The sequence below is a fragment of the Odontesthes bonariensis genome, chromosome 24 (genome assembly GCF_027942865.1).
Source record: "Odontesthes bonariensis isolate fOdoBon6 chromosome 24, fOdoBon6.hap1, whole genome shotgun sequence".
NCBI lineage: Eukaryota > Metazoa > Chordata > Actinopteri > Atheriniformes > Atherinopsidae > Odontesthes > Odontesthes bonariensis.
In genome coordinates this window covers 29469162-29486235 of record NC_134529.1, presented here as the reverse complement: position 1 = coordinate 29486235, position 17074 = coordinate 29469162, and the positions used below count along the sequence as shown (strand labels likewise).

Below are 17074 nucleotides of genomic sequence, written 5' to 3'. Positions count from 1 at the left end.
CTTGGGTCTAAAAGATTGTCAGTAATAGAGGAAGTAAAAACAGTAAAGCCAAACCTGAGCCTGACTCCCTCGACGTCTTCAATTGTGTCAGGTAGGGGCTTGTTGGCCGTCTCGGGGAGCAGCAGGGTCAGGGCAGAGCCCAGCAGGGGGCAGAGGCCAGACAGAACCATGGGGGCGTGAGGACTGATGGATCTCAAAAGGTACATCATGGGAGCCAGGACACCTCCAATCCGTGCACACATGGAACCTATACCAATTCCATTTTGTCTGTACATTAGAGTGATGAGAAGACAAAGGCACCAGTTATAGCTCAACATGTGATGGCTTTGCAGTTACACCTGTAGTTCGGTTGTTTGTCTTTTTGCTGAGCAGCATTTCATCTCCAAACAAAAAGGAGTCAGGCAGGGAGCTCAGAGGAGATAGTAGCCATCTGGGCTTGGATTTTTCCAGTGATAAACCCATGTTACTGCTGCCACTTCCAGCAGACCTGCTTGAGTTACAAGGACGAGGTGGAGTAAAGTGACCTTTAACCTTGTAATTGCCAGAGCAGAATATGGACATTCATGTTTCTCATAACTATTGATGCCTCTAATCTCAGTGTTTCTTCTATGCTCACATCTGTAGGCTGGAGGGATGTTAAGGATTCCAGCTTTCCTCAGGCAGACTTCAGTCCCCAGAGAGATTTTTTTATTTCATTTTCTCACTCAATGTTTTGTCAGGTTCAGGCATAAAAAATTGGCAGCTTCTGTGCAATAAAAGTACATGTCAGTGTTAGGAAAAATGCAATCCTGTATTTTGCTCATAAAGCCTCACGCGTTGAGGAGACATAGAGCTTCATTCTCTCTGAAATGCTGGGCTTCTCCTTCTCTGCCGTTAGAAGAAATGTCAAATGAAATCTTAACTCATGTCAGTGGCGTTTGTTTTCAGAGAGCTGGCAAACTTAATGATATTGTCAGCCCTCAAAAAGAAGCTGTCTCCTTTTCCCCTCTTCCTAACTGCTGTTAATAATAGAAAGTTTGCATTCCGTATCATTAATGTTACTTTTAGATATATCAGAGAGAATAAGCCAGTTCTGAGGCTTCACAGAGAAGGGTGGAAGGCAGTGAACCTTTGTCTTCTATGCTTGGAACAGATGAGAGCAACACCTTTACACATAGTAACTGTTGACAAGGATGGTGACGGCATCAGTCACAAAATGCAATAAATGACCACCTTAAAATGTTAATGCAGTCCAACCACAGCAAAAAAGCTTTATTCTTGGTACTCGCTTAGCAAATCAAATGACTAGAATTAGACTAAAAGAAACAAATGTTCGTGCATTTCTACGAATGAACACTAGGAGCCAGTACAGTGTTATCTCCACTCCACTTGCCTGCTTTGATCTGTTTTAATGGCTATGTTCTTCTGTGCCATCTCAAATCTAATTTATTTTTGTAGTTATATGAATATTAATTTCAGCATTGTGATAAATATAAATGATAAATCAGTGGCCTGGATAAAGACTTCAGGTGGAAGTTGCTGGAGCTGTTTGTGTTTCATAAAGTCCTCCACATACAGTAGCTCTGAGTGTGTAACAGCTGACTGCTTTGAGTCAAATGGTTGTGTTGGCATCGCATTTCATTCCCAACGTAATCACAGCTGGCTGTCTTTCAAAGTGGATTCTACCTCAGGCTGCAACTTACAAATGACATAACCTGCTCCAAGGTCACGCAGAGATGTTCCCCGCAAGTTTCTTTTCAGAAAAGAATATCTAAGGTGGCTGCATTAAGACTGTATGAGTCAGGAACACGCATGCATGGAGGGGTGTGTGTATGGAGGGGGACTGTGTGTGAGTGGCCACAATATTCACCTGATGACAGTTGGGAACACCTCAGCTGAGTAGACGTAAATAATAGACAGAGAGGCTGTGATTCCAAACTTTCCAATCATGGCCAGGACTGTTTTCAGAACAGACAGTTCTAAAGGAAAGGTAAGAAAAGGTGATGAAACAGCTTGTTATGGAATCAGGACCGATGGAAAAGTGATTTTTGGTAAAGATTGTGTTTACCACCTCCTGTTTGCAGATGAACATGTGTGTACATACCTTGGGGGACGAAGATGGTCAGAAGGCAGGCAGAGCCCCCCACTGTGAGGAAGGCCAGCTGAGAGATCTTGCGGGAGCGATTGAGGGTGAACAGGGTAATGGTGCGTGCGGGCATCTCTACCAAACCAAAGATCATCTGGGTCAGGTAGATGTCCATTCCAAAGTCAGAGATGTTGAGGGACAGGCCATAGTACACCAGGACATTGACAAACCTGAAACATGTGGAGGTAAGGGCACAAAACATGACTTGAAGCAGAGTTTAATGCCTTTTTAGTGATGAAACCAACATTACATCACGTTTCTTTTCACCTTTGTTGTTCCCATTGCAACCACTGGATGGTGCCAAAGATGAGGATGCTCAAACCCTCCACATAATGGCTTTCATAAGCCTCCTGCTTTGATGAATGAACAGACCTTCACTGTTTAATAGGAGTCGGTAGTTTAGAGGATTGTGCTGCAGCACTGGTTTGATGGATGTTACATTTTTCTCTGTGATGCAAAGACTCCAATACCAATTCCATTTTGTCTGTACATTAGAGTGATGCGCAGACAAAGGCACCAGTTCGAGCTGTTGTCAGCTCTGTGATCGCTTTGCAGTTACTTAAATTGTGTTTGCATGCTTCTGCATGCTCCAAAAACAGTTTACTGTAAGTGAATAGGTCAGTTCAATAAAGCTTCCTTCTATGTGGCCCTGAGTTTTTATGATAGAATATCACAATGTTTAACTTTTACAGCTGCCAGAGCAACAAAAGACTAAACAACAAAATGTGTGGTTTTCTGGGATGCTGTTGGATGGACAAAGACACAAATGTTGATGGAAAACATTCCGTGAGATATTCAGGAATCATGTCAGATCACGCACAACTGTTCTTTGCCATAGAAATTAATGACTGGTTTATTTAGTGCATTGGTTTAAGGGGGAGCTACGGGCCTCTGTTAAGTGCTTGTTACCAAAATGCAACATGCCAATGGCAACATACTTCAGCTAAGCCAGTGTGCAGTACTTACTACCGGCTCAACCTGTTATGGAAACAACTTTGTATATTGTTAACTGTTATTTTCCATTTACCTCATGGTGAGTTTTCTTTGGTTTTCTCAGTGAGATGCTTTTATCATAAAACATTACAAGTTCTGCTAGCTCACCTTTTTAAATTCAGTGTCTATAAAAAATATAGAATTATCTCCAGCTGCTCCATTATTCTATGAAATTCAATCAGAATTCATCTGATTGTATCATTACTCTTCAGTATTCTGAAGATATTCCCATAACAGTTCATAAGCTCTAATAATGTCATTGCAAGAGTTACCTTTATCATTATTATCAAAAGTGGCATTGAAATGTTTGTTTGGATTCTTTTTCGAACCGTCTACGTGACTACGTTTATGTGCTGATTGTTCCAACTGGTTTTGGCAGTTTTCAGACCAGGGGTTGACAAAGATGGCAGAAAGGGAGCGGAGAGTAGAAACTTGCCAGGAATGTAGAAAGGCCACAAACTCCAGCCCCTCCTGTTTTAAACAGGAGCCAGCGAACCTCTGCTGTTTGGGTTTGTCATTGTAAAACACAGGAGAAGCGATGGAAAAAAACAGGTCAGCTACTGTACTTCTTCTATTCAGGGTCAAAAGTTGTTTTCCATCATGGGCAGCACAGTTATTTTGTCTGATAAGTTAATCACTGCATCATAGATTCTAAGTAGTAAGTAAGCTCTGAAAGCCAGACACAAGAAACAGAGCTTTGTGTGGCTTTTAATCAGAAAAAAGGGGCATTTTCAGGGGCATTTCTGTATCTGGTAAGAAGTAAAATCCCGTCATCGAATCAAGCCTTTGTTTCACTGTGTTCTTTTGGAGGGACCTACTGAAGGGGGAGACTTTAGACGATGGAAGAGAAATGTATCTCTTCATGTGCAATGCACTAAGTTCCTAAAACATTTAGCAATAATCAAAATACGTTGCTTTTTAAAATAGCTTCCCTGAGCTACACTGTGGCATTCACCGCCACAAGCACTGAGGCCCGTTTGGTATTCTGTGAATGGACAGCTTGTTAATGTGATACTGGGGATGGAGGAGGGGCCGCATTCACAGAAGGCAAAGGGAGAGAATCCATGATCCAACTGGATGGCCAACGCTCTTTATGACTCCTTTGACATGACTCTCTGTCTAAACTGTGAGATGGACGGGATTAGACAGGTGGCTTTGTCACCTGCTCACGTGAGGCTGGATGACACACAGCTCCTGTCATGGTGACTGTAATGACAGGGAGAGGTTACAGGGCGATGAACAGCAGGTGGAGTGCCTGCTGTACCTGCTGTACCTGTCCAAGCTGGCAACTTCAGACTGGGAGGATCGCTTTTAACTGGGGTTTAGCCAGGAACCAAATACTTCTAAAGATATTTAACTGTGCATCAGTGCTGCCCTTACATGAAAATAGCACTGTATGTCTTTATTATCCAAACAGCAGATAGCAAGTTTGAGTTTTTTGTGGTGATAAGGAGCTCTTGGAGATTTTCCAGAGTGATAAAACACACTGGTGGTGGATGAGTTCCATAACAGGGTAACAGCACGGAATGTGGCCATTCAATCTAAAGTTGATATGATCAAACAGTGGTGATACAATAAAAGCAGGGCCAAGTTTCTCAGTGTGGCATTCATCGTCATATGCAACACAGAAAGTGACACTTGGAATTTCAGCCCAGTTAGTGGCAGACAGCTGCTCCCTTTGAGTTGAATCAGCTTTTGGTTTACTAGAATAATGCTGTGTTCTTTGGTTGATTTGTCTGACTTATGGCATCCTAAAATCATTTTCTAAAAAGTAAACATTCATTTTCTAAACATTTAACAAGTGCAATGTTTTCTTAAAGTAAGTTTTTTTTTAAGTCTTTGAACCGCAGTCGGAAAAATAATCAGGATCCCATGTAACATCATAACTAATGTGAAATACAGATGGAACCGCCATAACAACCAAACCAGGACTCATACTAACAAGTAACCCAGATTTGAACTGATTGGAGGAAGGTTGATTCTGATACGTAATGAAATAAAAGGGGATTAAGTTCTGTTCGTACTCACCAGAGATAAAAGACAATCAGAGACTGCTTCCTCATTTTTGGGGTCCGAACAAGGTCGAGGAATGAGTGCTTTTTCTTCATCGTGGTTTTCTCTTTAGTATTATAGACCTGGTGAAATATGAGGAAGACAGTTTGTATCAGCCTTTGCAGTTAGGGTGATAGAGGGCTGTTTGAAAAGGTGGCATATTCAAATGATAGACTTTCATAAAAATACTAACAATGCAAAGTCATAATGGCTACTTCTGTAAAACAGTTACTGTGTGACACAGTGAGTGCTTTCTGTCTTTAAAGCAGTTCCAACAAATCAGATATTTGCTGCGTGTTTATGTTAGTTTGTACTTTGTTTAGGGTATCTTCTCTTTTGCACGCTTCCAGTGTCAAAGCTCACCGGAGTACTCACAGTGCCACAACTGAGTGCACGGAAGATGTAGCATGAACAGCATGTTTGCAGAGCAACAGCTCCAGATGTGTGTGTGTGTGTGTGTGTGTGTGTGTGTGTGCCCACATCAGAGATGTTCTGGTACAGTACTGGTCGCTGGTTATCAGGGCGTGCTTCCAGCCCAGGACAAGAGAAAAATAGACTTGAAGTGTTGAACAGGTTTTGGGTTGTGTTTGAACGTGGAAGCCCTTTAAGCCCCATTTCCACTCTGCAGTCCGGTACGGGTCGAAACAGAACGGTTCGCTTATTTCAGTGTTTCCACTACCACTAAAGCGTACCGGTCCCATGGAACCCGTTCCCATGTCTGTAACCCTTCTGCTTGGGGTACCCAGCACACAGGACCGGTTCCAGGCTCTGCTCTCCGGTGTTGGTGAGGAGGCTGTGCAGCGGGAGCTCGATGGCGCTGTGCCAAACCAAAACGTTTTCCAGCTGATTGCCGCAGAAATGGCTGTTTTGGTGAGTGGTTTCAACCGGACTCTCAGTGTGGCATTAAGCTGAAGAAGCTTCGGAGCGATCGACATAGTGACGCGCACTCCGCCCACCCCTGAGGGTCCCCTTTGTACAGTGGGAACGCAAAGCTGACCCCAAAGCGACCCGACCCGTACAGTACCGATACGAAGTGACCCGAACCGTACTGACAGTGGAAACGAGGCTTATGTGGAGAAGAACTTGCCTGAATTGGTTTTAAACAAAATATGAAACTGAACACTACTTCTGAGCAAAGTCGAGACAAGAACGTGTGAAAAACACGTGGCATTGATCAGTGTTGGTCAAGTTACATGGAAATAGTAATTAGTTACAGATTACTTCTCCAAGAAAGTATTCCAGTTACTTTACTGATTACTTATTTTCTAAAGTAATTAGTTACTTTACTGATTACTTTACTTAGTTACTTTTCAAAAATATGATGCACAAACTGAGTACGCTATAAAGCAATAGACCTTTCAGCCTAGTTTTATTCTTTCTGCATATTCCATCATATAGAATTGAATCAAATGAAACGGTCTCTTTTTCAAAAACACCTGTCGCTCCAAAGTCTGTTTGCACCTGTTCAGCAGCAGAGGGGCCGTCGGAGGTTTGCCCGGTGGAATTGGATGTGGTGGCCGCAGCGGCCATGTCAGTGGGGGGTCCGGGGGTTTCTCAATGAGTTTCACATTCCTGTGCTGGCTTGCTAGGTGCTTGCTCAGATTTAAGGTGGAACGTTTCGCTGTAGATCAAATGTTTTCCCACGCAGTGTGTACAGCGGACGCTAATGTTTTTGTCCCTTTTTACCAAGTCAAACTCAAAGTAATGTCGGTACTGCCAAGCAGTAAACGCTGCATGGTCCTGCTCTCTCCCGCTCCATGTTATCTCTTGTTGATCTACACGTGCACTGACGTTGCACCACTCATACGTGATTGTCATGAGATACTCTCACAAACAAAATCAGGGTTTAATAACGCAGTAACGCAGCCTGTTTGTGGGAAAGTAGCAGTAATCTAATTACTGTTTTTGCAATTGTAACCCCTTACTTTACTCGGTACTTGAAAAAAGTAATCAGTAACATTACAATCAGTAACAACGATTACAGTAACACGTTACTTCCCATCACTGGCATTGATACATGAAGGTATATGGGGCTTTCCTTTAACTTTAGAAGAGGGGTGTCAAAGGCGGAGATCATCATGAGTTGACATCGTTACAGTTTACATGTCAGAAAACCAATGGGTTTGCTCTCTGGTTTGTACTCATAATCACAGTGTTTAGATGTTTACAGATACAGGCTAACAGAACTCTATTTGACCCAAATTATGAGAATAAAAACAAGTAGATGTATACATATATTTTAATGTTCAAGGCAGCCATGATGAATTTTCAGGATTAACTCTCTGAGACAGACATCCATCCTTAAACTGTTACAGTTGAAATTTTCCACTGGGAACTTCAAAGTAGTGTGTTACTTCAAAAGTAACACACCATTACTGCAGAAACTAAGGCTACGGCTACACGAAAACGAAACGAGGGTTTTTTTGAAAACGGGTACGAAAATTATTGCGACCACACGGGGAAGCTTCTGTGTCCTCATGGAGAAGATGAAAACGATGCAGTACACACTAAACACCTCTAGGTGCGCTGTAAGCCACCCCCACCGGTTACACCAGAACAATAGAAGAAGCAATGCGCATGCGTGTACGCCCCTACTTCTACCAGCGCGAAGCTCGCGTTGTTCCTTCAACAACGCCGCTGTAGTTAGCAGTGTCTGCAGCAGTGCTGCTATCAATGTTGTGGGGTCCATGATGATCGCTGTCTGTCCTTGTTGTGTTGTCTTCTTCTTCCAGATTTTGAATGGAAGCCGCTTTTTGTTCTGGTCACTGACGTATGTGTATACGTCACTGGCGTTGGCCATGTGGCTGTGACGCAGATGTAAACAAATCCGTTTTCGCTGTAACAATGGAAACGAAACGAGGCCGTTCTCAGATCTTCCCACTCTGGAACCCGTTCTCAAAAACTATCGTTTTGGGGTAGTGGGAACGCCGGCTCCGTGTGGCCGCGACAGCCAAACGATAAGAAAAAGTATCGTTTACAGTGAAAAACGTTTTCATGTAGCCGTAGCCTAAAAGGCTGTGGAAGATGATCACAGCTCAGAACAAAAGAAGGCATCTGATGTATTTAAATCTTTTACAGTACAACCTTACTGAAATGGTACATGATGACCATAATAAACTATGACATCCTTGTCAAATGAACACTTTGGTAGTGAAGATGTACTTATGTATGCTGAAACCCCAACTGATTCAGTGTGACTGAAACATGTGCTGTGACTATCTGTTCTCTTAAAGGGATAATCCGGCGTAAAATGCACTGGATGATTGGGAGAACATACGTTGAGTTGACATCAAAATCATGTCATTCGGATGTGTTTTGAGAATTTCGATTTGACCGTTTTTAGCCATTGGTTTGAAAAAAAAGACACCTTATTTCCTTATTGTGAATATCTGTCGAATATCCAATGTCAAACCAACTTCACCACGGTCTTAAGCGGCAGCTGCAGCAGCAACATTTCCGGAAAGGTACTGGCTTGATTAAATTAATTCTGGACTCTATATCCGACCACATGAAGACCTCGGGACACTTCGGTTTGGCTTTAGGGACCCTCTACTCACTACCACGTAAGTGTTTTGTTGTTTGGAGCTGTAGAAGAGGTATAAAAATAGCGTTTTGTAGCGGCGATACTCGATGCCCTCATCACTTCCAGGCTAACGACTTTTGGCTAAAAACGGTCAAATCGAAATTCTCAAAACATATCCGAATGACATGATTTTGATGTCAACTCAACGTATGTACTCCCAATCATCCCGTAAATTGATCTAAAGTGCATTTTACGCCGGATTATCCCTTTAAACATGTGTCAGACAACTGAAAGCAAGCCAAAATTCTCACTATTGCTACTGTATGTAAACTCCACTACACTACTGTAGTCTGCAGCCATCTTTGTTGCAGCGGCAGTGGAATTTACTGAGAATGAGCGGAAGACTGAACAGAATTTACTTCTGTTAATGGTATGGAAATACAGAAAATTGTTTATCAAAGCAAGAAAATTCATAGCAACAAAAAAAATGTTTTGTCACTGTGTCAATCCACTGGAAGATTAAGCTTTACATGTGCTCATAAACACCCACTTGTGTTGAGACAACAAAACAAACAGCTTTGAAATATTACATGAACTGACAGTTGCTTTGTTATCAATGTGGAATATCAAATCATATCACGACAGGAAAGAAAACAACGTCATTTGCCAAAAACTTGATCCTAATACGGTAGCACTCATGCCTAAAACGAAAGTTACGAATGTAACTACGGTTCTATGAATTCTGGATGACCACCAGAGGGCGGTGCTTTCTGCACTGGATATCTCCATCTCACATATGTGCAGGTCGAGTTATTATATCAACAAAGTCACCTGTGACCATGTGATGACGTAGGGTGCACGCCTCAGTATAAGACCCGCACGTCATCACGCAATCTGTTCCTACAGAATCTTCTCGCCCAGATTCCGAGTGAAAGACAGCTCTGGCGGTCATCCAGAATTCATAGAATTGTAGTTATATTCGTAACTTTTGTTCTATTTCAGTCCTTCTGACCGCTAGAGGACGGAGCATTCAGCACTGGATGACTCATGCCAACAAGGTCACGAGGAATGCTTACCGCATTAAGGCATGGAAGCTGTTGATAGAACAGCTGTTGCCACAGCAGGTAGAGCAGCCACATTGACTTATAATCACAGTGTTTAGATGTTTACAGATACAGGCTAACAGAACTGTATTTGACCCAAATTATGAGAATAAAAACAAGTAGATGTATACATATATTTTAATGTTCAAGGCAGCCATGATTAGAGCAGCCACATTGACTTATAATAGCGAGCAAAGGTACATGAGGATTCCCAGGTCGCTGCAGCACAGATGTCCTGCAGAGAGACCCCTTTCAAGGCTGCCCATGATGTGGACACACTCCGAGTAGAGTGGCACAGCACGTGACCAGGCACAGGTAGGCCCTGCGACCTATAAGTATATAAAATCAAATTGACAATCCACTTGGAAAGCCTCTGTTTCGACAAAGGTTGACCATGTCTACAACCCCCATAGCAAACAAACAGTTATTCAGATTTACGAAAAATGGCTGTAGCCCCCACATATGCCTTGAGTGCCCGAACAGGGCAAAGCTGCTCTGACAGCTCCGTTGCTTGCTGTGATGAGCTTGGTGGACTTAATGCTGCCAACTCAATTGCTTAGTTTACATGTGAGGGAGGCACCCTCTTTGGCAGGAAGGAGGGATTGGGTAGGAGAGTAACCTCCGACCCATCCGGATACCAACGCATACACATCTGGCTCACTGACAGGGCGTGGAGTTCACCCACTCACTTTGCTGATGTGATTGCCAGACATTTGCAGACAGCCACCTGAGTTCTGCCTCTCCTATGGGTTCGAATGGGGGCTGACACACTGACGTCAAAACCAATGTCAAGTCCCATGATGATCCTTGACGTCCAATGCCTCTGTGCGCCCCTCAAGAACTGACTAACCAGATAGTGTGACCCCACTGTCTGGTTATTTACTCTGGCATGTCCTGCTGAAATGGCCGCCACATATACCTTTAAGGTTGATGCACATCATTTTGCGTCCAATAATGACTGCAGGAAATACAGAATGATGGCCACTGAGCAGTTTTCCGGCACCTCACCCACTGGGAGAAAAGCTTCCACCGATTAGCATAGAGTGACCTAGTGGAGGGAGCCCTGGAACTTACCTAACACCATGTGGATCACTGACTGGTCACAGGATGCCAGGAGTTGGTACTGGCTCCCAATGGCCAGACTCAAAGCTAAAGGCAACCCGGATTCGGATGCCATACACGTCCCCCCCAGCTTTTCTGGTCTCCTTGGGAGGCAACATGGTTCCCCCTGGAGTAGTTTCAGCAATACTGGAAACCATGGCTGCCCTGGCCAGTTGGGGGCCACCAGTAGCAGTCTGTGGCCCTTCTGTCGCACTCTTTGCAGCGTCACACGAATGAGCGGAATTGGAGGAAAGGCATATAGAAGGTGGGGTGGCCAAGCATGAGCCAAGGCATCTTGTCCCAGAGGGCTGGTCCCCCCCCATCAGTGAGTACCAAAGGGGACAATCTTTTGTGAGGTAAAAACGTCCACCTCTGCTCTGCCATATTGGCTCCAAATCATCTCCACCACCTCTGGGTGGAGTCTCCAGTGGCCCTGTGGCAGCCCTTGGCGGGAGAGAAAATCCACCACACTGTTCTATACACCTGGGAGGTGTACGGCCCTGAGGCTCAGGAAGTGGGGAAATGCCCACGTAAGGAGCTGCTTTGACACCTGCAGCCCCTGCTTGGACCTGTTGCCACCCTGATAATTTATGTAATATACTGCTGAGGTGATGTCTGTGCTGACGAGAACATGCCGTCCCTTCAATACTGGGAGAAAATGTTGCAGTGCAAGATATATTGCTATGAGCTCGAGCACATTTATATGTTCCCACCTGTGCTGTGCGCTTCATCTGCCCTTGATGGTCCTGCACTGCCAGACGGCACCCTAACCAACAGAGAGGCATCTGTCTCCACCCTTTTCTAAGAAAGGAAGGCTCTAATTGACAGTGAGTCGAGAGTCACGCCCAGGTAATCTACCTTCTGACTGGGTGTAAGACTGCTCTTGGAGTAATTGACTGTAAGGCCCAGCCGGTTCACATGTCCAAGGAGCCAAGCAGTGTCTCTGACTGCCTGCTCTGCAGTTGGGGAAACAATTAGGCAATCCTCCAGATATGGCAAGATTGTCAAACTCCTGGCTTGTATGGGAGCAAGGGCTGCTTCCACGCATTATTGTCGTCATCCTAATTCTTCTCACCTGTGCATCATTGTCTCCCTCTCTGTTTAGTGTATTTGTACCCCAGCCTTTGTCTGGTTCGTTGCGTGTTCGTCTTGTCATTTTGTCATTCGTTCAAGCATTTACTTCAAGTCTAGCTTACACGTTATTTGACCCCTTTGCATGTTTTTTGACCAGAGAATTTGCCAGACGATTTTGTACCTTTGCCTATCTACTCTTGCCTACCCGTGTACCAGACCTTGGAATTTTTAAACCGACACTGATTTTGGAATACTGTCTATCTGAGTCGTGCATTTGAGTCCACCAGTTCGAAGCGTGGTAAATACGGCTCATGCATGCCGCTATATTATAAGCCCTAACAAGGAGATCATCGGTCAGCCAGCACTGAGGATGGGGACAGCGGGCCATCAGGTCTGAGAGCCTCATCGGGTGAGACTAAGAGGCTATGGTAAAAATCGACTGGGGCAATACGATACCAACCCAGAGCTGCCTGCCTCCTGCATGGCCGCCAAATTTCTGCAATCACTGGTGTGATGAGACAATAATTTTGGATCTTCCCAGCAGCGCTGGAGCTCTTCAATATAGGGTTTGCGAAGGAGGGACTATGAAAGCTGCAGGCTGTGGCGTCTGCCTAAAAAAAGCACTCGAAGGAGCTGCTGGGATGGGAGCGTCATCCAGCCCCAGGTGTGCTAAAGCCATCCGAATTGCTGGTTGAGCAATTCGGATGGCGAGCCAAATTGACCTGCTTTCAGATTTTCCTCAATTGTGAGAAGATAGAAGGAACACATTGCGTGATGACGTGGGGGTCTTATACTGGGGCGTGCACCCTACCTCATCACATTGTCACAGGTGACTTTGTTGGTATAATAACTCACCCTGCAGATATGTGAGATGGATATATCCAGTGTTGAAAGCACCGCCGTCTGGCAGTCGTTCTTTCATATAAACTACTGAAAACCTTTCATATAAACTACTGAAAACCTTTCAAATAAACTACTGAAAACCTTTCAAATAAACTACTGAAAACCTTTCAAATAAACTACTGAAAACCTTTCAAATAAACTACTGAAAACCTTTCATATAAACTACTGAAAACCTTTCAAATAAACTACTGAAAACCTTTCATATAAACTACTGAATTACCTTCATATAAACTACTGAAAACCTTTCAAATAAACTACGGAAAACCTTTCAAATAAACTACTGAAAACCTTTCATATGAACTACTGAAAACCTTTCAAATAAACTACTGAAAACCTTTCATATAAACTACTGAAAACCTTTCAAATAAACTACGGAAAACCTTTCAAATAAACTACTGAAAACCTTTCAAATAAACTACGGAAAACCTTTCAAATAAACTACTGAAGACCTTTCATATAAACTACTGAATTACCTTCATATAAACTACTGAAAACCTTTCAAATAAACTACGGAAAACCTTTCAAATAAACTACTGAAAACCTTTCAAATAAACTACTGAAAACCTTTCATATAAACTACTGAATTACCTTCATATAAACTACTGAAAACCTTTCATATAAACTACTGAAAACCTTTCAAATAAACTACGGAAAACCTTTCAAATAAACTACTGAAAACCTTTCATATAAACTACGGAAAACCTTTCAAATAAACTACTGAAAACCTTTCATATAAACTACTGAATTACCTTCATATAAACTACTGAAAACCTTTCATATAAACTACTGAATTACCTTCATATAAACTACTGAAAACCTTTCATATAAACTACTGAAAACCTTTCATATAAACTACTGAAAACCTTTCAAATAAACTACTGAAAACCTTTCAAATAAACTACGGAAAACCTTTCAAATAAACTACTGAAAACCTTTCATATAAACTACTGAATTACCTTCATATAAACTACTGAAAACCTTTCATATAAACTACTGAATTACCTTTCATATAAACTACTGAAAACCTTTCATATAAACTACTGAATTACCTTCATATAAACTACTGAAAACCTTTCATATAAACTACTGAATTACCTTCATATAAACTACTGAATACCTTTCAAATAAACTACTGAAAACCTTTCATAAAAACTACTGAAAACCTTTCATATAAACTACGGAAAACCTTTCATATAAACTACTGAAAACCTTTCAAATAAACTACGGAAAACCTTTCAAATAAACTACTGAAAACCTTTCATATAAACTACTGAAAACCTTTCATATAAACTACTGAATTACCTTCATATAAACTACTGAAAACCTTTCATATAAACTACTGAAAACCTTTCATATAAACTACTGAATTACCTTCATATAAACTACTGAATTACCTTCATATAAACTACTGAATTACCTTCATATAAACTACTGAAAACCTTTCAAATAAACTACTGAAAACCTTTCATAAAAACTACTGAAAACCTTTCCTATAAACTACTGAAAACCTTTCAAATAAACTACTGAAAACCTTTCAAATAAACTACTGAAAACCTTTCATATAAACTACTGAAAACCTTTCAAATAAACTACTGAATTACCTTCATGTAAACTACTGAAAACCTTTCATATAAACTACTGAAAACCTTTCATATAAACTACTGAATTACCTTCATATAAACTACTGAATTACCTTCATATAAACTACTGAAAACCTTTCAAATAAACTACTGAAAACCTTTCATATAAACTGCTGAATTACTTTCATATAAACTACTGAATTACCTTTCATATAAACTACTGAAAACCTTTCATATAAACTACTGAAAACCTTTCATATAATCTACTGAATTACCTTCATATAAACTACTGAAAACCTTTCATATAAACTACTGAATTACCTTCATATAAACTACTGAAAACCTTTCATATAAACTACTGAATTACCTTCATATAAACTACTGAAAACCTTTCATATAAACTACTGAAAACCTTTCATATAAACTACTGAAAACCTTTCATATAAACTACTGAATTACCTTCATATAAACTACTGAAAACCTTTCATATAAACTACTGAAAACCTTTCATATAAACTACTGAAAACCTTTCATATAAACTACTGAATTACCTTCATATAAACTACTGAATTACCTTCATATAAACTACTGAAAACCTTTCATTTAAACTACTGAAAACCTTTCATATAAACTACTGAAAACCTTTCATATAAACTACTGAATTACCTTCATATAAACTACTGAAAACCTTTCATATAAACTACTGAAAACCTTTCAAATAAACTACTGAAAACCTTTCATATAAACTACGGAAAACCTTTCAAATAAACTACTGAAAACCTTTCATATAAACTACTGAATTACCTTCATATAAACTACTGAAAACCTTTCATATAAACTACTGAATTACCTTCATATAAACTACTGAAAACCTTTCATATAAACTACTGAAAACCTTTCATATAAACTACTGAAAACCTTTCAAATAAACTACTGAAAACCTTTCAAATAAACTACGGAAAACCTTTCAAATAAACTACTGAAAACCTTTCATATAAACTACTGAATTACCTTCATATAAACTACTGAATTACCTTTCATATAAACTACTGAAAACCTTTCATATAAACTACTGAATTACCTTCATATAAACTACTGAAAACCTTTCATATAAACTACTGAATTACCTTCATATAAACTACTGAAAACCTTTCAAATAAACTACTGAAAACCTTTCATAAAAACTACTGAAAACCTTTCATATAAACTACGGAAAACCTTTCATATAAACTACTGAAAACCTTTCAAATAAACTACGGAAAACCTTTCAAATAAACTACTGAAAACTTTTCATATAAACTACTGAAAACCTTTCATATAAACTACTGAATTACCTTCATATAAACTACTGAAAACCTTTCATATAAACTACTGAAAACCTTTCATATAAACTACTGAATTACCTTCATATAAACTACTGAATTACCTTCATATAAACTACTGAAAACCTTTCAAATAAACTACTGAAAACCTTTCATAAAAACTACTGAAAACCTTTCCTATAAACTACTGAAAACCTTTCAAATAAACTACTGAAAACCTTTCAAATAAACTACGGAAAACCTTTCAAATAAACTACTGAAAACCTTTCATATAAACTACTGAAAACCTTTCATATAAACTACTGAATTACCTTCATATAAACTACTGAATTACCTTCATATAAACTACTGAATTACCTTCATATAAACTACTGAAAACCTTTCAAATAAACTACTGAAAACCTTTCATAAAAACTACTGAAAACCTTTCCTATAAACTACTGAAAACCTTTCAAATAAACTACTGAAAACCTTTCAAATAAACTACGGAAAACCTTTCAAATAAACTACTGAAAACCTTTCATATAAACTACTGAAAACCTTTCATATAAACTACTGAATTACCTTCATATAAACTACTGAATTACCTTCATATAAACTACTGAATTACCTTCATATAAACTACTGAAAACCTTTCAAATAAACTACTGAAAACCTTTCATATAAACTGCTGAATTACTTTCATATAAACTACTGAATTACCTTTCATATAAACTACTGAAAACCTTTCATATAAACTACTGAAAACCTTTCATATAATCTACTGAATTACCTTCATATAAACTACTGAAAACCTTTCATATAAACTACTGAATTACCTTCATATAAACTACTGAAAACCTTTCATATAAACTACTGAATTACCTTCATATAAACTACTGAAAACCTTTCAAATAAACTACGGAAAACCTTTCAAATAAACTACTGAAAACCTTTCAAATAAACTACTGAAAACCTTTCATATAAACTACTGAAAACCTTTCATATAAACTACTGAATTACCTTCATATAAACTACTGAAAACCTTTCAAATAAACTACTGAAAACCTTTCATATAAACTACTGAAAACCTTTCATATAAACTACTGAATTACCTTCATATAAACTACTGAAAACCTTTCATATAAACTACTGAAAACCTTTCATATAAACTACTGAATTACCTTCATATAAACTACTGAATTACCTTCATATAAACTACTGAAAACCTTTCAAATAAACTACTGAAAACCTTTCATAAAAACTACTGAAAACCTTTCCTATAAACTACTGAAAACCTTTCAAATAAACTACTGAAA

General features: G+C 39.9%; 2 protein-coding genes across 3 annotated transcripts in view; one reads left to right on the top strand and one right to left on the bottom strand.

The window, feature by feature from the left end:
• ccn6 (cellular communication network factor 6) overlaps nt 1–17074 on the top strand; it is a 95418-nt gene that overhangs the window by 26091 nt on the left and 52253 nt on the right. For both annotated transcript variants that reach the window (XM_075458609.1, XM_075458608.1), the window contains one exon: nt 2064–2310. The gene's annotated coding sequence lies outside the window, so the exon portion shown is untranslated. The remainder of the gene's footprint in view (nt 1–2063; nt 2311–17074) is intronic.
• Nucleotides 1–17074, bottom strand: part of LOC142374786 (solute carrier family 22 member 6) — a 42205-nt gene that overhangs the window by 6733 nt on the left and 18398 nt on the right. The window contains exons 6-9 of the mRNA XM_075458606.1: nt 5147–5253; nt 2084–2295; nt 1850–1958; nt 55–267 (exon numbers count right to left, since the gene is read on the bottom strand). Of these exons, the coding sequence (XP_075314721.1) occupies nt 55–267; nt 1850–1958; nt 2084–2295; nt 5147–5253 (641 nt within the window). The remainder of the gene's footprint in view (nt 1–54; nt 268–1849; nt 1959–2083; nt 2296–5146; nt 5254–17074) is intronic.